This window comes from Buteo buteo, chromosome 21 (assembly GCF_964188355.1).
Source record: "Buteo buteo chromosome 21, bButBut1.hap1.1, whole genome shotgun sequence".
In the NCBI taxonomy this organism is placed as follows: Eukaryota; Metazoa; Chordata; class Aves; order Accipitriformes; family Accipitridae; genus Buteo; species Buteo buteo.
Window position 1 is genome coordinate 18,156,205 of NC_134191.1, and position 23,069 is coordinate 18,179,273.

The window sequence follows — 23,069 nt, forward strand, 5'->3', positions numbered from 1 at the left end:
GGATGTGCAGAGAGGCTCAAAAGCAGGTGATCCTTTGGTAGGGCAATTTGGGAGACATAGGCAGAGGTGCAGAGTTGTCCTCTGTCACTCTTGCCAAGAAGTCTTTCTGCTCTTTTGAAATTCAAGAGCACAAATATTTTGAATATCTTTAGCTCCTTTGAAGTTAAATGGTACTCAATTGTGGAGCTACCAAATTTGAAAGCTAATGGCATAGCAGGCTTCACAAAGTGAAGCTTGGGAAGAGCAGTGCTTCAGCAGAAAGGACTTCCAAGTCACCTGTGACTCTTCAAATGCATCTTTTGGTTAAGACAGGCATATAGATCACTTTCTACACTGCTGGGTTTAAAATTTTCTCCAGGTGTTGGACTATGCTTATTTCTTCAATGGCAATTTTTCCAAAATAGTTGTGCTGAATAGGATTGGAGACCAATTCCAAAAACCATGATCTGATCATAAAGTTGTCTGAGGCTTATAACTGAATGTCCAAAGCTGACTCCACCTCTTTCCTTTGCTGGTTCTGTTTTGTGTTTGGTGACCTTGGGTGCCTCCTGTGCTCAGCCTGTGGTCTCGGTGCTGACTGCAGCAGTTCATTCTGTCAGCCACTCATTCCTTGTATAAATAAATTCCTCCTGAGTTACTCATAGGCCAGATGTGCCTTTTCTTTTTTGACCTTTTGGCTTCCAAATTGGTAACTATCTCTAATTCTGGCATCCGTTAATACTTATGAATACTTTTGTACATTTCTTCTTTTTTTACTTGCTGTGAAGTCCCCTCCTGGGAAGCAGTTTCAATGCACAGAGCTGCAACTCTTTGCAATTGGATGTGAATGTGTTGTCTTTGCACCTCCTCCACCCCCTTCTATTTATTTATTTTTAAAGCGTTGTAAGGGAGGAATCCTGTATTCAGCAGTGGGGAGTCCAACCTTCAGCCTTCAAGATAGATGTGGTCTGCAAAATGATTATTTTTCCCGATCTGCTTGTCACCTTGTTTTTCTGAGGATGTGTTCCCACTCCAGGAAGCTTTAGTCTGGTACACGATTCTCTTCCTCTTGGGATAGGTAGGTAGATTATTTACTTAAAAGAACAACAGTGTGATGAGTGCTCAAGATGTTCCTACTGCTCTTTACCCTGCTTGGCTGTCCAAGCAGAAGCTTCATAGGGATGGGTAGGAGTCTTACTACGACTGATCACAGGATGCTCAGGAGCTCTCCCCTATATCCTTCACAAGCAGTGCTGTTGCAGACGGTTATCCATAGCTCCCTAACCTTCACTCTCCTTTCATTGAAGGAAGCCTGCTCATGTGAGCCTATTGCAACGTGTGACCTTGTAACTTTTTTGCAAGGAGACAGAGGTTCAACAGGAACAGAGGAAAAGGCTTCTCCTTTCCCTCCTTTGTGGTGTGGACAAAGCTGGGTCTCTACTTTGGCCTGTGCCTGAAGAGGCTGTGCTTGTAAACCTTCTGAGAGCCAGAAGGATGTAATTTTTTTTCATCGCTCCTGTACTCCTTTTAGCAAGAACAGCTAGTAGCTCTTTCTGTACAAGACGTGTGCTCCTGTGGTGTCTTCCACTCATCTTGCTGGAAACCAGAGATTGAGTGGGATGAACTCTAACCCCCAAGAGGTAACAGACACTTAGTTGACTAAGGGAGCTATCATGGTGAGCAGGCCTGGCTAGTTGAGAATGTTTGCTTGATCTCTTCCTGCCTCGTGCAGCATCCAGAACATCAGCCAGGAAGGCATCAGTGTTGCATCATCAGTTTTGTGGGTAGTCCCCAAGGGGGTAACCCCTCAGTTTCATTGATGAAAAGGCTGGATGCAACTGAGCTCTGGAGTCTAGCTCTAATTCACTGGAGAATAAAGTCTAGCAACAGTACCAGGTTTCTTCATATCAGGAAGCCCAAGTTTATCTGAGCAGAACTGGATAGCTGTATCAGTTGACTGTGCTCTTTGTGGAGCCTCACTGCAGTTCTCTCTGATTTTCTGCATCTTAATTTGACTGTGAAGCTGCATCAGAGCAAAATAAATGGTTTTCTCTCACTTGAATAAATTAGGGTCCACCTCACAAGCAGCTAACAGCAGAGCTTCCTGGAAAATGTTCTAGGAAGCCTCTGTTAATGGCTAGCCCTCTAATACTCTGTTTCAGCTTTTTGTTGTTGTTGCTGTGTGAAGCTGAATTTTTCACAAGCTAATGGGTTTTGCCCCTATGCTGTTGCTCTTTCCCCTGAAACTTTCGGGTTTGCTTTTATTTTGATCTGGTCAATGCAAGGAGAGATGGGTGTGCATGACAAATGAAAGCTTATGTCTTCTCTGATTTTGTGTGTTAACAATTTTTACACATGTTTGCAGACCGTTTTTCAGAGTGTTGTGATCTTGATGAAGGACCTAAGAGAGGAAAAGGCAGGGTATGGGCACCCTCAGCTTGGCTTTCCAAGAGGCTCTGAATGACTGCAACAACCTGTAACAGCTTTGCCCATTAGTGGATGGGAGCAGCTGTGCTGCTACAACTGTTTTCCCTTTTGTGTTCTGGTTTGACAAGATTTTTTTTTGCTGAAATAAGAGGATCAGCTTTTAATTTCTGTCATCTTACAGGGAATAAATTTGTTCGTTAAGGCTCTGGAACAATAAGGCAAGTCCTGACAAGTCATTATTGGTCAGAATAAAAATTGCCTTTTAAGTTCAATATCTCAGGCTAATTAATGTAAATTCACCCACTTTGGTTGCTGCTCGATGTGGCTTGTTTTAATGCTTGAGTCATAATTCAAAGAGAAGAGACGAAGGCAAGATTTATACTATTTTCCAAGCTGTGTCAGCTTTTGAGATAGATGAAGATAGCTCAAGTTTCGAAAGTTTCTAAGATCTCAAACTTTTCTGCTAAAATCCAAACTTCAGGCAAGTGTAATAACAAATGGGCATGTTATAATATGTATATGTCTGCATATGTTTACATATGTGTATACATACATAAGTGATGTACATAGGCGTGTACATGATGTGTATGTTACATGGCATATACTTACCTATTTTACTAGAAAGAGGCAAATGATTCTGATGAAGGAAATGAGTTGGAAGCTATTATTCACACTTCAGGACATCACTGTGTCTGTTTTGCTTCTTGCCTTGGAGACTGCTTTTGGTATAAAAGAACCTGTAGCTGGATAACCCAAAGCTAAGGATAAACACTTTGTTTTGGTGTTTGGCTGCTTTTTCTTGGGAACCTTTCCTAAAAGTGATCTTGAATGGGGCCAGGAACAGTAGTTCAATTCTTGGTGAAATTTCTTACCAATGGTTCTCATATTTATCTTTTTGTTCCTATAGTGGCTTGTTTCAACACAAAACTGTTCCTTTGAGATTTTTGGTGCTGTTACTCTCTAGGAGCTGTGTTAGGATAGCAAGTTGAGCATCACCTGTACAACAAGGCTTAATTATTCCATACCAAATTCTGGAAGACTTCTTCATATCTCCTAAGAAAACACTGAGACTGATGGGAGTGGAGAATTGTTAAGGGAGGTAAAATGCCTAAGCAAAGTAGGAAAAGACAAATCTAAAATGTTGGAGGCTACCCTTAGCTTTTCCTTCTCAATAAATACAGACCCATTTTTTTTTTTTAAACAGCTGGTAGTGATTAAGTTTTACCTGTCCATGCACTCTTGCACTGGGCTTTCAATGCCTGGCATTATTGTTTCCCATTTTCACTCATCACAGAAATGCTATTTGTGCTTTTGGAAATGTAATATGTGTAAAACTTTCCCATTCTTCTTCGATGTTTGTAGAGGGCTTTTTAGCTATTTGAAATGTAACTCAAATGGGAAAGGAGCTGACTAGTGAAGATTAGTTCCTATTATTTTATCATTTTTCCCTAGTAAGACAGTGAATTAATGTAGTATTGCATTAATTACCACTCATTTGGAAACCCTAGCTTTGTTATAGTTGTGTTCCTTACTGGTTTTGGGTGGTGGCAATCCCCTTTGCCAGAGCTTATCAGGAACTGTGACTTCTATTCCTTCCAGTGCCAGATACACTTCTCCTTGGAAATCAGTGCAGGGATCTACTTTCTTTCAACTTTTTGTATAAAACAAAGATCGCATAGCACAAAAAACCATGAGCCTGATCTCAGCTGTCACACAACCAGTTGATGCCATGGCATATATAGTGGTGCTCAGTATAAACTAACTGAAAAGCATGGACAGCACATAACTTGGATGCTTTTAACAGTCTGCGGATATGCTTTTCACCTGAAGTTACCTCGAAAACCATGATACTAATGTCTGTCTTGGTTTAAAAGTGACACTTACAGAGTATAGATGTAAGTTGGGTGGACCAACAGACAGTGAACCAAAGAGCAAGGTCACTGAAACATGGGAGGGGAGCAGCTTTTCCCTTCTGGCAGGCAGGAGCAGGCTGAGGACTGCTCTTGGCTAGAGATTGCCAAAACAGTGTCACTTGCAGAGATGGGATGCTAGTATTTCTGTAAGCAAATACAAATTTCAGTCCAAGTGCAGCCTTCTATGGATGTACAGGCTGGTTTCATGCATGTCTGGGTACTTTAGCTGGCCATTAGCTGTTAGCCCTGTTTCTTTCCTTCCTGGCAGCTTGGTCAGCAGAGCTGGATGGTGTGATGCTGCATCACTTAAAATACACAAACCTTACTCCATCTGCCTGCCTCTGTCAATGGTTCACTTAGGCTTTGGCACAAGAGTGCCTTGGGATTTAAAGGGGTTTGAGATGTACCTATTAACTCTTACTTCTTGGGGTTATCACAGACTTAGTATTTATTGGCCTCTGGCAAAATATGGCCATTACTGTAGAGGTGCCAAGTTTTAATGTTTTAACTTGGTATTTTTAGTAGCACTATCAGGGAAAAGGGTTCTGTCTAAATCATTTATGGCCTCTTGCATATCTAACCCAACTTACCTTTCGGTGTGAAGCAAAAATGCAAGCACAAGTAAAAGGGAAGTAATGTTCTTTTCATCTCCCTTTTCTTTTTCTCCCCCTCCCTCCCAAATCCCCTTCTGTTATTGCAACTTGAATCCTGAAATAAGAGGTGAGCAGGGATGAATGGTCCTATAAATTGTTTAATAAAGCTAATTTAACTTGTATCCTATTTCTAGTTGTTACCCTATGCTGGTCTGGACAGTAGATGTGGAGTAATGCAAGTCTTGAAGAATGTGATTGCTCCAGAAATTTCAGTGCTGCCTTGAAGAGGGGCTGTTTTTCCGTTCTGGAGAAATGTGTTTGTATTTGGAGAGCTGTGTTCAGTCAGTGATATTTTGTATGTAGCAGGGAGAAATGAGGTTACCTCTCAGTTTTTAAGGAGTCCTCCAATCTAGCATGGTGTACTCCATCTGACCTTCCTGTGGAGCTCACCTTGCAGCTAGTACGCGTCCACTGGATGTCACTGTTGCTCTTTGGGAACGCATTTAAAATACCACTTTACCCGTGGTGAAAATGACTCCTCGAAATAGAAGACTTTTAATGTATTTCTCTCTCGTTTGGATTAGTAGAATTGGGGTCCGAATAAACAGTGTGCACCACCTACGGGAGTTTTCTGCTCCTCTGTTTCTAGGGTAATTTTTTCAGTTAACTTAGTGAATTTAATTGTACTTAGTGAATTTTAATACATTGGATGTCTGAATTGGATACATTGGATGTATGTGTTGCTTAAAAGGGAATGCCATCTTTCTTGTAACTTGAACATTACTTCTCAGTAACATCATATTCTCTTTTTTTTTTTAAAAAAAAAACCAAAACCAAAAAAACCCCAACCAAACAAAAAACCCCAAAACAGAAGATGTTGGAAATTGATTTAAAGGGACTTAAAGGTAGAGCTGAACCTACCCCCCTTGCACCACTTAGTTCTTCCCTTCCAGTGGAGAGGTGAAGAGAAGGGAAAAGAAATTTCCTCTGGATTGAATTATAAGAATCCTACTTTTTATTAGTAGGTGTAAAATTCTGGTAGGTGGTTATCCTGTCAATATATCTTCTAAATATCACCATTTAGAAAGCAAAATGGCATTTTTTAAGTTGTCCCTTGCAGTTTTACTATGGATGTACATGTGTTTTGTAGTTAATACTTTCCCCCACCCCCCAATCAGCACTATAATAGCTGGCCAGAATGCTGTTTAGCCAGAACAATTTTCCTAAGAGGCTCAGTAAGAGACCTCTGGAATGAAGGCTGATTAATTTTCCCCTTCCCCCAAGTAGTTGCACTGTGCTGTCTTTAAGTGGTTGCTATAAATAAATCACTTCTGTTTTCCCTTTGTCACTGAGAGCTGTATTGTATTCTGAAACTGCTCATCTATTCTTCCTTAATGTTCAGCTGCTTCTTGCTATACTCCCAGTGCTTAATATGCAGATGTTGTAATAAGATATTTAATGGCAAATACATTTGTTCGGTTCTGCCAAATAAATTGTGCACTTGAACTCTGACTAAAATAAATTAAACCTCTGCAGCAGTGTCATTGTTTCTGGTGCCTGTCCCCAGGATTCAGCTGGCACTTTACCTTGCAGGTGAGTCAGACGGGAGCACAGGTGTCTCTGTAATCATGATGCCCATCAGTACTGAGATTGTCACAAAGCCAATGCATATTTCAGGGCTCTTTCTACATTTTTGCAATGTTTTTTTAAAACTGTTAGAATTTAAATCACTAGTGGCTGGCTCACCACATGGTATAGATCACTATTAGGAGAAGGGTGTCTGTACTTTGGTCTGTGAGGGTTTTCTTGTTGGTTCTTACGGACAGTAGCAGGGGCTGATTTAATCCTCCTTTACAAAATTTGAAAAGGTTTCAGTCTGGGGGCACTTCAGTTCTTCCTCACTTGGGTGCATATTTCCTTTCGAATGTACTGGCCATTAAGGTAGTGGTAAGTACAAGTTGTAGTTTGGCTGTTAAGGGAAAGTTTCCAAACATTTTCTGCTTTTGTTAAAATGTAAAGGGCAAAGCTTCTGCTGAAGGGCCTCACATTGATGCTTACCACTGTCAAATTTGGAAGCTATACTAATGGTTCCGTAGAGGCGGCCTTACTGCCTTTTTAACATGGCTTCAACTGGTGTCACTGCTGTGTTTGAGCTATGACAGAAGTCCAGGTGGGTGCTTATGGCAGACAACCTGTGCCTCTGAGCATTGCAGTCTCTTTCCAATATTTTAATGAAGAAGAGTGTGTTTGAGCTCATCAAAATGTTTGGCTGTTTTCTAAAATTAATGTCAAACAAAATTTTGGGCGTCCATTTGGATTTAGGATACTTGTAAAATGCCCCAGCATCTGCCCTGTGAAGTCCTGGCTGTGTTTTCTTAGCAGGTAAAGCTTTCTTTGGCTGTAAAAAATGGAGACTTTGGCTTGAAAAACCTGAAAGGATTAAAAAAAACAAAAACAAAACTAACCACCCTGTTTTTCTCCTTGATGCCATGGTAGGAATGCCGTGGTATCACTGTTCCCTTCTGGTCACAAGGCTTCTGTTAGCTGGTAGCAGAGGGACATGCTTTGGGTAGTGTCAATACAAATATACCTACTTGGGCTCCTCAGCCTCTTCAGAAAAAGTGAGTTGAAATTAGTCTAGTGTATCTGATCCCGATGGATGCAAATGTTCTACTTCAGCCTGTGAAAAGGGAAGGGCTGTGCCTTTGAGACGCAGCAGCGTGCGTGTCCACCTTGGCCAGGCTGGCTGTCAGCCCATCCTTTGCTGTTGTCCCTCTGCTGTTCTGTACATCATGGGCTGCATTTACAGCTTGCAGTGTTTCTGTGTGTGTCTAGCTGAGTTTGCAGGCATTTTCAATGAGCTCCACCTTGCACTGGATGTGTCTGTGTTGGGCAAATCCAGGCTTAACCCTTGTTGAATGCTGCGTATAGGCCCCCGCTTTGAGAAACCTGCTTGGACGGGTCCCAGACTTCAGATTGCAGCTTGATGCTATTAGAGCGGGTGGGATAAGTAAGAAGCTAGAGCAAACTGACTTCAGTCTCTCTGCCTGACTGTGGGCAGTGATTCAAAGTGCTGTCTGTAGGTGTGACTGTTGGATACTTGGTTTTTTGCACCTGCTGTGGCAGGGTAAGCTAGGTCGGATGTGCTTGTTCCTAGAACTGAATATTCAAAGACCTTGGTCAGTTGAAAGGCTCCCTCTTGGAAGTCACACTCCATGACACATTGACAGGGTTTTTATTTGCTGGCTGGATGTGTCCCTAGTTTAGATAAACGAACTAACTCTGAACTTGGTTGCTGCAGGCATTAGCTACAGGTTATCTTCTTGATGATGATGGGCTGTAAGGAACCTTTTCAAGCAGCTGTGATGTTTGAAATGGGGCAGTATGTCATATGGCCATGCTTCTATTTTTAAATGTAGATCTACTTCTATTCTTGGGGGTGTTGCCACCATTCAGAGTGCCTTCAAGAGCCCCCATGGGCTTTGTGGAGGTGGCTTGCTTGGCTTTTCATGGGGAGTGGTACATAGTCTGTGAGCTGATCAGCAGAATGTAGCATCTGTAACAAACAGCTGCTGCTGCCCCTGGCTTCAACTTGATATGATGGACCACCTGACCCCTGAAGCATTGGGTGTGGGAACATCTATGCAGTACTGCCCTTGCAAATATGCCAGACTCTTAAACTTTGTGGACTGTGGCAAAGAGAATATCAACTCTGAGTTCAGTCTAGCAGCTTTTTATGAAAAGTTATCTGACATATGCTATAAAGATAGAGGGACAAACTATGTTGGTACAGTCAGTTTTCTGCTTCTGTGACTCAGCTTGTTCTAATGGGTTTTGAAGTGGATAGCTCATCATCATTTGGGGTTTTTAAGTGCAGGTTGTATGCAGTGTTAGCTCACTCAAATTTCTGCTGTGCCATGATTGATTGGCCTAAAGTTACATCATCAAAATAGGATAGTCAGCCTTAAAATAACAAGAAAACATGCTTTTTAATGCTAATTACCCATTGAAAAGCAGTGTTCTGGGTTTTTTTGGTTAGAGTTTAAACAGCAAATAGCAGCTTTGTAAGGCTGACTTTATCTCATCTCTGCAAGACCATATTTTAGTTGATTAAATCAATGCATTGTTGAGCAACATGTGGCTCTTGGGCTACCTGCAGCCCAGGAGTAGTTTTGAGTGTGGCTCCCATGCTGATGCTGTGCAATGTGACCTGGAGTGTGGGCTGTGTTGGCCTAGGGCCTGTAGATAATCCAAATTATCCAAGCAAGTGGGAGGAAGCAAATTAGCGGAGGCTGGTGTGGCTGGTACCACCTGATACCCAGCTGCATCCCAAGCCTGTGGTATAGCACCAGTGATGCCTGTGGAGCAGTTGTTATATGTATCCTTTAAACCTTTTCCTTCTTTTCCTGTACCTTGGGCAAAAATGGTCTTGTGATGCTTGGTTGTATGAGGATAGTTTGGTTGGCAGGGTCTGGAAGAATGGTCAGCACTTACTAGCAGTTAGTGGGCAACAGCAAGCCATTCTCCTGTCAAAGCCTTCTATTGCTGCAGCCTCTTTTATCTCCTGCTGAGTCTCCAGCTTCCCTATGTAGTCATACTTTGTTGCAGTACTTACTGGGCTTTTTTGCCAAACTGTTGGGCCGGACCTCAGCCTTGGTAGCCTTTGTAGCCTAAATCAGTGACTCCCAGCAGCAAAAGGTGTTTTTTTAATATATATTTATTTTTAAATACATATATTTTTGTGTGTGCGTGTGTGTATACACATACGTGTATATATATCTTCATAATGCACTAAACAGTTTTGAGTTTAAAGTTATGTGAGCTGGTCTAAGGTCTTGTTGCAGCTTAGTTGCACATCTGCATACACATGGCATCAAATATAGAGATGAGCAGGTAAATCAGTACAGTGCCGATGAGAACTGCCTTCATAGTAGTGCATATGAGAGAAGAGGTGGAAGCAACTCTTCATTTCTTGCTTAGGAAAAGTACATATGGGAGAACTCTGAGACCATTTTTCAATCTGTCAGAATTCCTTGCTGCTTTGTTGATTTGCAAACTGCAGTCATATATGTGAGTAATAAGTGCATGGGATGGAGCTGCACCAGGCATCAGGCCATGGAGAACTATGTTTTGAGTGCTGTGATCTTGGCTTCAGATTCAAATCTTCTCCGTTAGTGTAAATTGAGAAACTTAAGTCTGCAATTTCTTAATCAGTTGGCTACCTTGTTTAGTTAGATAAACTTCCCTGAACTTCTACTGGCAGTAATGCAGATGAATAATGTAAATAGTGTTTGTTCTAGAAGAAAGATACCATTTTGAAAGAGGAGAGAAGAGTAAGTTCTCTAGTAAAGGTCTGTGCTTTTAAAACTTAATTTATTCCGAATGAAATATTCAAGCTTGCATAACTAAAACAGTTGAAATTGAAATTGAAACTTCAAAGTGAACTTGTTCTTAACCTCACTGAGGAGGGAAAACCAGTTCAAGATATAAACAAAATTAAAATTACTAAATCAAACCTGTCTGTTTTAATGCATATTGGAACATCTTGCTTTTGCTGAACTTGACTACAGTGCTGCATCCTTGCCTTCTTACAACTACCAAACATGGGGAGAGGCTTTTACTGCACTGTTGGAGTGAAATAATTGGAATCTTCTCAGGGTAGCTTACCTAATTCTTATAATTTGGATGTAGTACTTCCATGTGGCTCCAGTAAGTCTTCATTTACCTGTACAGTCTATGCCTGTGTACCACATGAGCATGCCAAAGCCCTTTGCACATACAAAACTTGAACCTTGCAGGATTGCCTCGAGATTGTTATCTAAGGCTTGCCTTTCCTGTTGAAGGTTTAAAAACAAACAAAAAAACACACACAACACCCCCCCACAACCCCTGAAAACAAAACAAAAAACCCCTCCACCTGGTAGACACAGACAAGTCTGCAGCAGCTTTTCCTTTTCCAGCTGTGACAAGAATAAACAATTCCTGTTCTCTTTTGCCATTTTTAATAGCATAGACTGTCCCAACATAAAATGTTCTTTACTCTTTACCCTCCATGAAACAGCAATCCTTCTCCAGTTGTTTGCATTGCAATAGCAGATTGTCTGTTTATTTTCCTAGCAATCAGAAATGAATTGTGGTGTTCATCTTAAGAAGACAAAACCTCAGGATTCTGGTAGGAACCATGCACAGCAAGAGGAGGAGACCAGTCTCGCAAATACCTTGGAGCATATTATGGGACAGCTGGATGTTCTGACTCAGGTATGATTTGCTCTTTAATTTTGCAATGAAGAAGGTACCTCTGACTGGAAGAATTGGGAATATTTTGTAATAGTTTCATAGAATAAAAGTGTGGCTAGTTCAAAACCTCCTGCTTTGTAGTAATTTTTTGATAATTCTGTCTTCATCCATTTGTCAGCTTATATCTAGCAGTTCCCTCGCATCGACTTCCAGCTCAGGCCCTGCTCTTCCCCTAATTCCTTTATGCCGCAGTGTAGTGGAGTGCTACTTAAGCTAGCTCTGGTACCCTGTGCTATTAGCCAAGGTTTATCTAAGGTGATGCCTAAAGGAGTGGCTGGCATTAGGACTCTTTTGGTGAGTAATCTGTGTCTCTCTTCCCTTCCCCATTATACTGCAGTCTGTAGGTTAACTCTGTTCAGATCCTGCTCCTTTCCCCCACCCAACATTCACCTACACAGTCCAATTTCTGCAGTATTCTCTTCCATCAACAAGTCTGGGCCCTTCTGTGCCTCATCTCTGAAACATGCTTTTCACCCACAGCTAGCAAACAAATAATCCCTTGCTAAAGCATTAACATACAGTTCTTCCTGAGAGTCACTAAGCAATGCTTGAATAGTACCAGCTGTTAATGGTGATCATCATAGTATGTGTTTACTTAATAAGAATGTGGGGATGGAGTTGTGTTTTGTTTAACTAAATAGCTGCTCATTGCTCCTGTGAAGAAATACTATTTCTGATCATTGTCTGGGGCTCAATTTCATTGTGTATTTTTGAGATTTGTGAGAAGCAGGGAGAAAGCATGGGATAGTAAACATTGGTCATCTCATGTAGATGAGACCATGTTTATAGGATGGAAAAAGCTGTGTGGGAGGGTTTTTCTGTGAGTTTGAGTGTTGTTTCTGAGGAAGAACAAGCAGGTCTTGAACACATGGTGTTGAACGTACTGATTACTTGTCCAAGTTAGCTCTCTGCTCTTGAGAAAGCAGTACTTGTCAAAAAGTATAAGATGATGGGTTGGAGGGCCCATCAGGGGATTGAAGTAGGGCTGACTTAGGGATTTAAAAACATTCCAGGACTACAGACAGTCTAAAAAAAGGTAGGGTGAAAACCAGAAGGTATTTAAGTTTATTTGGCAAAAACACAAGAAGGCACTTTTCCTGTGATCTCTAAAATGCTGAACACTTTGTGGGGCGGTGGGGGGTGTGTGTGTGCAGATTTTGTATGACATTGGGCCCTCATGCTTGTGAGTAAAATGCAACCCAGTGTATACACAGAATACTTTATTACTGTTTTTACATCTCCCTAGTAAGTTTGGAATGTGATCTTTATCTTTCATTACATAAATCAGATCCACACTTTTTGATGATGGATGTGTAATGGCTCCATTTCAACTTCATAGGTATTTAGAGGAGGCAAATATTGCAGTAAACAGTATGTGTAGGATTTAAACTAGATATAAGCAATGCAAACATCTCTCTCAAAGATATTGTGTAACCACAGAAAATTCCAAATGTTGTTTTAAACCTAGCAGAAAGAGAAATTGAGATCAGTGGGGGAGGAATAAATTAGTAGGTTATAGGATAAAATTGGAAATAAGCCTGAAATAGTAAAAAACCAAAAAGCTGCCTTGAGCAACTCTGCATTCAGCAACGTTTTACCTTTTTTGTAGCTTTTTTGCCATCCTTGAAGTACTTAATTTCCCATTGGTTTTAATCTTTGTATGTTGTGTTTTGTATTAATATAATGTATTTGTACAAGTAGGTGATCCCGACACTGTTGAAATGGTTTCATAATTCTTCCTTTTCATGCCAAGGTTTTGATATTTAGCAGTGAAACAAACCAACACCAAACAAAGTTAAGCAAAGGAGCCTGGAAGAAGAAGTCCTTCTCAGAGTAAGGGAGGAGGTTCCTCAAAGAGGAGGGATGTGGGCATGTAGCAAGGCAGAGCTGTGGAAGGTAACTCTGGAGGGCATTTGCTTGCATAGCTAAATTTTTTTTTCCGATGCTGATGGCCTGTAACAGAAGGGAATGCAGCTCCAGTAGAGCTGCTGTTACCCCTCTTCCATGCAATTAGATGTTGACTGGGAGAAGCCAGGGCATGCTAATTGCTAGCAGAGAGCCAAGTGAAATGGAAATAGTGGCTGGTGGTGTTGGGTTGGTTGTCTTTCCTAGCCATTTCTGCCAAAGCACAACTGGGTGCTGCTTTCCCTGAGCAGCAGATTCAAAACAATGTTATGTGTTTTATATGGCAGCTTTGGGCTTGCTGACTTCTTTTTGTGAAAGGACGACACCACTACTTCAAAAATGGAACAGAAAGCTTTTATAAATAACACATAACAGGTGTCAGTATTTTTCCCTTCTTGAAGAAGGGCTGAGGATGCTCCTAGTGCTCTGTTATAAATCATTGGTTCATAATTCCCGAGTGTTGCTTGTTTAAAGAGAACACTAATGGCATAAGCAGGGTCATACAGTTGAAGGGAAAGGACAGAATCCCTGTGATATTCCCAGAAACCTTCTATTGATATAGCCATCCATTTATTTGTTAGCTCCATGGGAGCTTGGGTGTATTTCTGATGTGATACCTTGCGTTCCTGTGCTCTTTGTTCATGTTGTAGTTTCCAGCACTGTGTTAACATGATGTAATGTACCAGTGGGGGAAACTTAAGGTTGTGATAAACTACTTTGGGAAATTATACAAATATAAACCTAATTTATTTTCCTAATATTTTTTCCGTAGCTATCATTTCAAGGTTTATCATGTAAAAGTGGGAAGGAGAGAAAATACTTTCAATTTCTGCTGAAAGAGGTAATAGTAAGACATCAGCTGAAGGCTGTCATCTTTTGCCATTGCACAGCTTTTGTTCTGAGCTGCATACTTGAAGCTGCATTGTCTGCCACTCACCAATTATCAGTACCTTCCCTCTGTTGACAATAGATTTCCAGATGAAGTGGGGTGTCATGTACTTACAGACAGCGGGATTGTTTTTATTCTATTAAGAATTCTCTTCCTGCCAGACACCAATCACAAGTAGCTCTGAGGCTGTACAGGCATTGTGCAGGAGGATACACTTGAGCAGACTTGCTCCTTCAGTTAGGTACTTCAGTTCTTATCAGAGAAAGATGGATCAGAAGAAACTAGTGGCTGTTGTATACCACATCTGGCAGTAACTGCTGTAGCAAATAGGTATGGCCCCCTCAGATTTACAAAGCTTCATTTTTATGTTGTTGACTTTGTGCTATGATTTAATTCTTTAAGGTTTTGGCAACTTTCTTTAACCTGGTCTTTGATTAAGTGAAACCTTCCTCTCTTCATCCTCATTAGAACTCTGGACACTTCTTGTTTTACTTGTAAGGAAGTGGTCTAATGTGAACTGACAGTCTTTGTATTTTTTTCTAAATGTGATGTGTGTCTGGCCATACTTCACATGCAAATAAAGAAGTTAACGTTTGTCTGACTTTTTCAGAAGAGTAGCACCTCAATAATTCTGCTGCCTTGAAGGATGGAGTGAAGTTGAGACCCAGACACAAGCTGGTTGTTTCCAGTAGTTTTGGATTACTTAAAGATACCCTGGTGCCTCTTTGTAGGAAAGCAGACAATTCAAATCTGGCAAAGGAATGAGGAAGATGAGAGTAATAAATGTACAATATAGGTGTTTTGCTCCTCCCTTTCCTGCAGCTTAATATCTTGTCAGTGTCTCAATGTTTAAAAAGCTTGGTTTTTACTGGCATTTCAGAGATGTGAAAAGGAGAAAAATGCAAAATGTTTATCAATTTTTTTATCAAAGGCTGGATCTCAGTATCTCAGTTACCTGTATGAAGAGGTAGGCTGAATATTAAAGTTTAAGGGAAAAACAAGGTGATTTTATCTCTTGGATAACTTCCTGGAACAGAAAGGTGTTTTGGCTGAAACAAAAATGGAACAGATATTAAGAGTTTACTTGGTTCAGATGTATTTTCTGCACTTGCAGCTGAACCGCATTTCTGAAGGATGATCATCTGTGAGTAACCATCTTGCCTGCAGTGGAAAACTTGCATTTGCAATGATCGTCTTCAAAGAGTTTGTATACTGTTGCCCTCACTCCAAACACCTGCAGCTGCCATGTTCACTTTGTTAATCTGTAGTACTGGCGGGCAATGGGCACTGAGGCAAAAGCTGCTGGTTTTATGTGGGAAGGAAGATGTCTGCTCCAAACAGAGTTCAGAATCAGGTTAGCATAAAAATTCATAAACAGCTGTGATAATCACCCACAGGAAACAGCTTTATATACTTCCCCAAACTAATCTTGCATTGAAGCTGGGAGAAAACACCACAGTGAAATGGAGAAGACTTGATAAATCTGTAAAATAATCCATGCCTGAACTGAAGGACAATCTAGCTCATGAGATTAAAGGATTATTTCACTCCAGAAAAGATTGCAGAGGGAGGGAGGAGAATTTTTTAAATTAAATTCTTTAGCATAAAAAAAGTCTTGGACACAAGTGAGTTGCTTTTTAATTAAAACTGAAAATGTTTGTGTATATAATACTTATAATGAAACCAAGTAAAATCAAATTTGTTACTCCTTCTTTTGAGATGTGGTCTCCAAAGGCTGTGTTGGTAAGTAATGAATGTGGCCCCTCTTCTGAGATATATTGAATGTAGATTAAGCAACTGGTTTAGTAGAATAAATGGTGTTATGACTTCAAGTAGTTACAAGTCAAGAAGAAAGATTGGGGGGGGGGGGGGGGGGCGTGTATGTGTATGTGTTCATAAGTGCTGCTACCTTTGCCTTGCGCAAATGTCTTGGTTTCTATGTTGCTCTTAATACCTGAACGCAGACTGGCTACAGGTGGACCCAATGTATAGGAAAAAACTGCAAGCAGTTTTTATTCCAAAAGAAACGGTTTAAAATCCAAAACACTAATAAAAAATGTTCCCATCTGAAAAAACTGTGAAATGCCAGATGAGCTTGGTTTTTAAATCTTAATTTAAAGGATGTAGAGGCAATTTCTCATGAGTCAAAACCATCTCTTGGAGATGCAGTAGCTTTGATCTCTTCACTCAAAACAAATTAAGTACCCTGGTTGTTGCCAGTCCTCTGTATAATATCAGAGCTACTTTTTTTTCTGAAATTTACTTCCAAAATATGCTTGTTACAAAATCTCTAAGTCTTGATGCAAGTACTTTTTTTTTTTTTTCCTAAGACTGCCTAAATTAAACACACTCCTAGGGATATTGTTACATTAGCAGGACACTGTCTAAAGTCTGGCTTCTTAAAAGTGCTGATCATCTCCCTGGAGGTCCACAGGACCTTCACCTTCTATTAGCCTTCAATGGGGAGGAATACTGAACACCTCCCACAATTTGTGTTCACAAGCAGACCTTGAAGATTAATATAAACTGTTATTTGGCCATTGGGTACCAGCAGCTGGGTTAATTTAGATGAGTGATTTGCGTACTTGCAGAGGTAGATTGGGTGGCAGGGGAAGGATATGGGAAGTCTTTGTGGTTGGGGGAGACCTCTAGTCATTTGGGGTTCTAACCTCTATATTGTGCAGCTGCTCTCATGGTACATGCTTAGATATTTTGTTGTAGCTCATCATTACTTGCTGTGTTTTCATACTGTGTGGTGAAACTTGAAGTCTCCTGACTCCTTTTGCTGTGTTAGTCTGGCCCTAGAGGCCTAGGAGCTCTGCACCAAGGAAGCTGCCTGTACCTGTGCAGAAGCTTGCAGCTATTCCTTTCCAGAAACTTGCAGATCCAATGCAAGTGCCATCAGTTTAGCTTTGGCTGATCAACTGTCAAGACTGAAGCAACAGCAATGTGTGATGAAATATTTTTAGTAAGAGGGCTGTAAATGGAAAGGCTCAGTTACAGATGGCTTGCATGCCTTGTGTCCCCACACTGTGCAGAAGAAACTGGCAGAGCCTGTGGCTCATCTTCTTTGTGGCTAGGATTGATTTAATACAAAGAATGCCCTTTTCTGTCCTCCTTTGGTCACCGTGATGCTGGTACTGACCATGCTGCTTGGTCTGGCAAAGCTGGTCATACTAGAATTTTCAGGTACTCTTGTATGGTTTTCTTACTGTAAAAGGCACAACAAGCAGTGCAAGTGATAACTCGTTGCTGTACTGAGTGTACTGCATGAGTAGACTCATGCAGTAGACCAAAGTTGCCCCTGTAATTTAGTTAAAGGGTTGGTCAACTGCAATTCCAGCATCTGCAGAAAGTGGAGTGTACTGGGAGGTGGAAGGAGAGATGGCACCTGATAATCATAGCATGGTTTGGGTTGGAAGGGACCTTAAAGATCATCTAGTTCCAACCTCCCCTGCCATGGGTAGGGACATGTTCCACTAGATCAGGTTGCTCAAAGCCCTGTCTAACCTGGCCTTGAAAATTTCCAAGGATGGGGCATCCGCAACTTCTCTGGGCAACCTGTTCCAGTGCCTCACCACTCTCACAGTAATAAGGAGGAGGGATTAGCTGAGCAATACTGGTTTCAAATTTTATAACTACCCACTTCCCTCTTGTAGTTCCTTTGGCTGCTAAATATAAAAAATTCTTTACTTTTCAAGTAATCAGAGTAGCATGTGTCTGGCTAAAGAGAGCTGGTAGGACTAGGAGCTCTTGTGCACTGCACTAGAGAACAGACATCGAGGTGGTTTAGCCAGACGACTTCTTGAGCAGATCTGGAGCTCTATGTAGGGATCCTGATGAGGCCAGGTTAGTGTTAGCATTTGCACTTCTGCAGGCATCATCATGTATTCCTAATCCACGTGACCTGACTGTGACTTTGGATGAAGGCACAGAAACCGTGTTGAGGGGGCTTATGCGACTTCCTAACCCACAGCTGTACAGCAGCACTAACTGATAACATTCCTGTCTAGCCACACTGGAGCTAAGTGTTTTGTAGTAGCAAATATAAAAGTTTGTGGAATTTGAAGCATGCTACAAAGTAAACCCAGGAAAATTCATGAAGTTGCATTAAAGATTGAGGGGAAGACTGAAGCACTACGTGAGCTTTATTCTTCATTCTGAAATAATCAATACACTATCTGTGAATCAGCCTGGTGTGAAATATTCTATGCAAATAGGCTTTGTGAGAATTTGCCTTAGAATCTGCATTCAAAGCAATTGAGATGGTGTGGAGCTACAGAACTTATTTTAAATGTCTCTGGGGTAGCAGATCTTGTTTTGGTCTGAGCAGATAAGGAGCTATCATTTCTTTAGAATCATTTCACATTTTAAAAGAAAAACAACAAACAAAAACCACCTTAATTGTGTATTTGATCTCTGAGATTAAGGCTTTGGCCACTAGAGTAAGTCTAGTCCCGGCATGCGTTTGTTTGCTACATAAAGTGTTAATACCTGTGAAGGCTTCATACCTTGTTACACTCTCAGGTATGAGACTTACTTCCTCAGTTAGTCTCAACTGCCAGCTTTTTGCTGGAAATGCTTCAGAGCATACTGAATGCCTGTAGCCATTTCAAGTCCCATCTCAAAACTGTGTTAAGATAAAACTTGTACATGATGAGGGCAGTCTAGCTTTCTTCAAGCATGTTTAGTAACAGCAGGGGTCTGCTTTGAGTTTCACTAGATGCAGTTGCTGAGATCGAAGGGAGGCTGACAGCAAGTCAGGGCAAAACTTAGTACTATGGGAGGAAAGGCTGCTTCTCACCAGGCAGCTTCATGTTTGAACCTCAGAGTGACTTGTGCTGCACAAGTTCTCCCATGAGCCTTTTAATCTTGCAGCTGAAGTTTGGTATTTTGAATTATTGTTGGTGGAAGGAGTTAACTACATGTTCTGTAAAAGGTAGGTAGGGCTACCCTGGTGCAAACCCTTCCTGTGGTACTTTATTTCACTCATTGGATTAGTTTAGAGAAAGGGCTCCCAAGCTTAATTTATGTGGAAACTTGCTAATTTCTGTCTCTGCACAGAACTGCGTATACATTCAGGACAGCATTTAGCAAGTGTTGGAGGTGCCATTTTAGTGAAATGCATACAATAGCTGGGGTCTTTTGAATATTACTCAGTTCAGGTGGTGCATTTGAAGGTTGGCAACTGTACTCCTTTCTTGCAAGACTGATTTTACTTTCCAGTATAGTGCCAGCAGGTCTCCTCAATGCTGTGCAGCAGCTTGAGGTACAAGTGTCACAAATTTGTGCCCTAGAGGCATATACGTGCCTCTGAACCCACTCCTTAGAGCCTGCTCAGGAGAGACCCTTGGATGCTAAGGGAGCATTCTCATGATGCAGTTTACTTGCTGTACTTCTTAGTTGTGTTTGGGACTAAAATCCACTCTGCAGTGACTCTTTTTCTGGAAAATCAAGTAGCCTACAAGAAGTTACAGCTGGGCATCTAGCTCTTTGAAAACAAACCAGCGTTGGCCTCAGTCTTTACAGAGGGGAGAGCTCTTAAGCCTGCAGCTCCGGGTCAGACTTAGTAAGTCTCGTTCTTCAAATCCACAGACCATCTGTTGTCTTCATTGTACCTCTTGAGAGGCGTCCCTAAGTCTCCTTGTACCAGCACAGTGGAGTCGGGAAACTGAGTGCGTGGAAACTTAGAAACTTCTGCATTTGTTGCTTGTTCTTTTGCAGGTGTGTTTTTTGATAAATTGTAAAGAAAATGCTGTCTTCATAAATTAACGTGTCAGATGGGAAAGAAAAATCTGAAGAGGTAGTAGTGTTTTTTCTTGGGCTGATAAGTTGGTGCCCTGCAAAATCTTTTTTAGCATATGCTTAGAAAAACTGGTGGAGCAAACTTAAGAATCTTTTTATTTAAGTAAGGCTAGGAAACTACTTCTACCTCCTTCGAGATCAATGGAGAGAGTGATTTTACATTATGAAATGATGACAGGAATAGAAGTGCAAGTGTAATACTTAGCCTGCACATAGCCAAGAGCACATCTACTTTGCAGCTGGTGTGCAGGATCATATACCTTGTAGGCTGAGCCTGTCTGTTACCTCATTTGAGTAACTGTAGTATCAATACATGTTTTTGGGGTCCCACAATTACTGGTGATCAACTGGAGCAGTGCTATGTCCCCTGTGCTATTATGTGTGCTAACTCAATCAAAGCTGATGCGAGTGGTGTACTGAAAAACCCATGTGCAAGCAGGAGCTGTACCTTTTTGCTTGCAGAGCAGTCATCCCTTAGCAGGGTGAGCCTAACCTTATTCCACTGTTCCTGTGCTCTTGTCAGCTTTGTCCCCAGCTCCAGGTTAAGTACTGCTTTAGTTAATGAGCAGCCATCTGTTTAGGTGGATCTCTATCTCCTAGCAGAGAGGCCCACCACTGCTCAGGAGGGTTGCTGATGGCCTCTGCTTGCTCTAGACTCTGCTTTTCAAGTTTCCTTTGGCAGTTGTAGAACTGGTTTCTGTTGGCATTCATTTAGCACCTGGTTCCCCTTATCTGTAGTCCTTGAAAGAGGCAGGGCTGATTGTCCCTCCAGGACCACTGCAAAAGCCTCAACCCTGAGGCTAGTTGTTCTTAAACTGTCTCTGCTACTTAATCAGACAGGGAAATGTTTAACAGGGACTAAGCAAAAGATACTGATGAAAGCGTCTTGGAACAGCATCACAAATCACTGTTACTTGGGTTGGGAGAGTAAAAATAATATGGAGGAATAGCATAGGGGACTTGTTATCATGTAAGCAAGTCTGACTATCGGGTGCTTCAGTTTAGGTGTCCTGGGGGAGGATGGAGCTGAGTGTTCTCCAGAACTTAAAAAGTAAATAGGAGATAACTTTTTTCTACATAGTTTTTCATTAATGTTTCCAAAGAGAATAGCAGGTTTTTTTCTAGGCTAAGTCTGCAAAGGTGAATGAAGACAAATGTTGCAGGAAGTCTTGGTGGAATTGATTTAAGTAAGTTTTCTTTTGTGTGAAAAATTCCATATCCTGTTCTGGTGTCCATAGTAATGCTCAGTATATTACTGTAATGTCAGAAATACTCCTTAAAAAAAAAAAGAAAGGTTGATCTTCCTTCTCATTTAAGCCTAAGCTGTTATCCTTCTGCCAATTTGAGCCAGGATTTTAATAAATTACCCAGCACTTTACTCCCTGGTGCGTAATGGAGACATGTACTGTGCTCCTGACACAACAGGAAGCCCAGATCCTGCCACAGAGAACGGCTTGAGTGCGAGCCCAGCTCCAGTGAATCCTCACTGAATCTGGCTAACAGTATTTTCCTCCTTGGCTTAATTGTTCGTTCGTTATCTTCTGAAAAGTAATAGCAAAAACACGCAGGAGTTGAATGGGTGCAGTTTAATTTGCCTACCAACAAGGACTTGCTTTATGAATAGCAACGTGGAAATACTGTAAAACTCTGTCAGCTGCTGATAAAGGGGCTTTTCTTTCATGTGTAAGTTACAATATAGCACTAATAGCAGCTGGGCAGTATTTGTGCTTTCCCTTACCTTCCAAGGATGTCAGATGCCCTGTGTATTTTGGGCATTATATATTCAAGTCTAGATGGCTGTAGTCATCAATTCCTACTTTGGACTTCCTGGATTTAATTTCTGACTGCTACTTTTCCACTTTTAGTTTCCAAAAAATACTCACTACAGGTTTTCTGTGTATACTTACATGCAATTTCCATTCTAATAAACATTTTCCTTACAGCTTTTTCACAAATTCAACACTTCTGAAATCTGCTTTACTTGTGCTTAGTCTTACAGTGCTGCATGTAACAACACTTAACTCGTATCAGCAGGATCGCGGTGGCAGTTAATCATGGAATATAGAAACTGCAAGTAATCTGGGGTTTTGCTTCTAGCAGGGCAGTGTGACCAGGACATTAATTCAGTTGATTATTTTTCTAAAGGGAATTTGATGCAATGTTTCACCCTCACCTTTTTAACCAAGTCTTGAGTTACTAGTTCTTCTTTTTTTAAATGGAAAAGCAAGGATCCCTACTGCTTTTCATTCTCTGTCTGGTTGCTTGCAGGATAAGATCTTTGCTGTAAACCCCTAGTAGACATTCAGCCTGCTGTGTTCTGCCCTGAGTAGCTTTACTCCTGACATCTGTACGACAGCCACTAGGCAATAGTGTGGCTTCATAAGAAAAAAGACTAAATCCTCTCTCCTTTGAATAGACGGGAGGGCTCCTGCTGGCTCTGGGGCACCTGGGATGTTACCTGCTGGCTCTACAACTTTTCTTCTTGTTCTCTGTGTACTGCAGTGCTTGTGCCTCAAAGGGGTGGCAATAGAGGAGGAAAAAACTTAAATGAAGCTAGTGCTGTAGCCCATGGGAATATTTAAGTAATTCAGGTTTTTTTCTTTCAGGCGAAGCTTTCTACAGTTGCAGCAATGCTGCATTAGGCAGCAGGGGTTAGCTCTTCTGCCTTGTCACAGGTCAGCAGTACATGTGCAGTAGAAGTAAGCTCTGAACTATGTTTGGGGAAGAAAAAAAGGACATGTTACAGTAAATGCTATGATGCACAGCCCCCTCTGACTTTGTTGATACACGATCTTGCAAGATGGCTTTGCCATAGTGTTTGGTGGTGGTTTTTACTACATCTGTTTTCTCCCCACCCCCCACCCCCCCCCCCATTTGTCTCATTCCCCAAATCATTTTACAGGAGACTTTTCCTAGTCTCAAGTGGCCTTAGCCAAGCTATTTCCTCTCTTTGTGCTTTCGTTTCCCCAGCTGTAAAATGGGGATAATGAGACCTGCTTTCTTTTGTCAAGCACTTAGATGTGCTTACGAAATGTGCTATTAAAAGGCTTTCTATGTATAACTTCTATACAAACAGTGGTTGTCCAAGCTTATTTGAATTACTTTATTGAAGTCCAAGGTTCTGAACATCCTTTGTTTTTAACAGAGTATGTTATTTATGCATTAAAAATGCTCAAAATGTGAAGATATTGATTATTGCTGATAAGTTTATAGATATTAAAGCATTAAATCGTCACTGCCTATTATCAGTTATTCCGGTGT

At 41.2% G+C, this 23,069-nt stretch overlaps 1 protein-coding gene across 4 annotated transcripts in view; it reads left to right on the top strand.

Annotated features, from left to right (window-relative positions):
• POC1A (POC1 centriolar protein A) overlaps nucleotides 1–23,069 on the top strand; it is a 58,651-nt gene that overhangs the window by 34,557 nt on the left and 1,025 nt on the right. For 2 of the 4 annotated variants that reach the window (XM_075053577.1, XM_075053579.1), the window contains 2 exons: nucleotides 11,030–11,170; nucleotides 13,887–13,955. In XM_075053577.1, coding sequence (XP_074909678.1) covers nucleotides 11,030–11,170; nucleotides 13,887–13,955 — 210 coding nt within the window. Of the gene's footprint in view, nucleotides 1–11,029; nucleotides 11,171–13,886; nucleotides 14,228–23,069 lie in introns of those variants that run through there. The other 2 variants (XM_075053576.1, XM_075053578.1) reach the window with 2 other exon arrangements.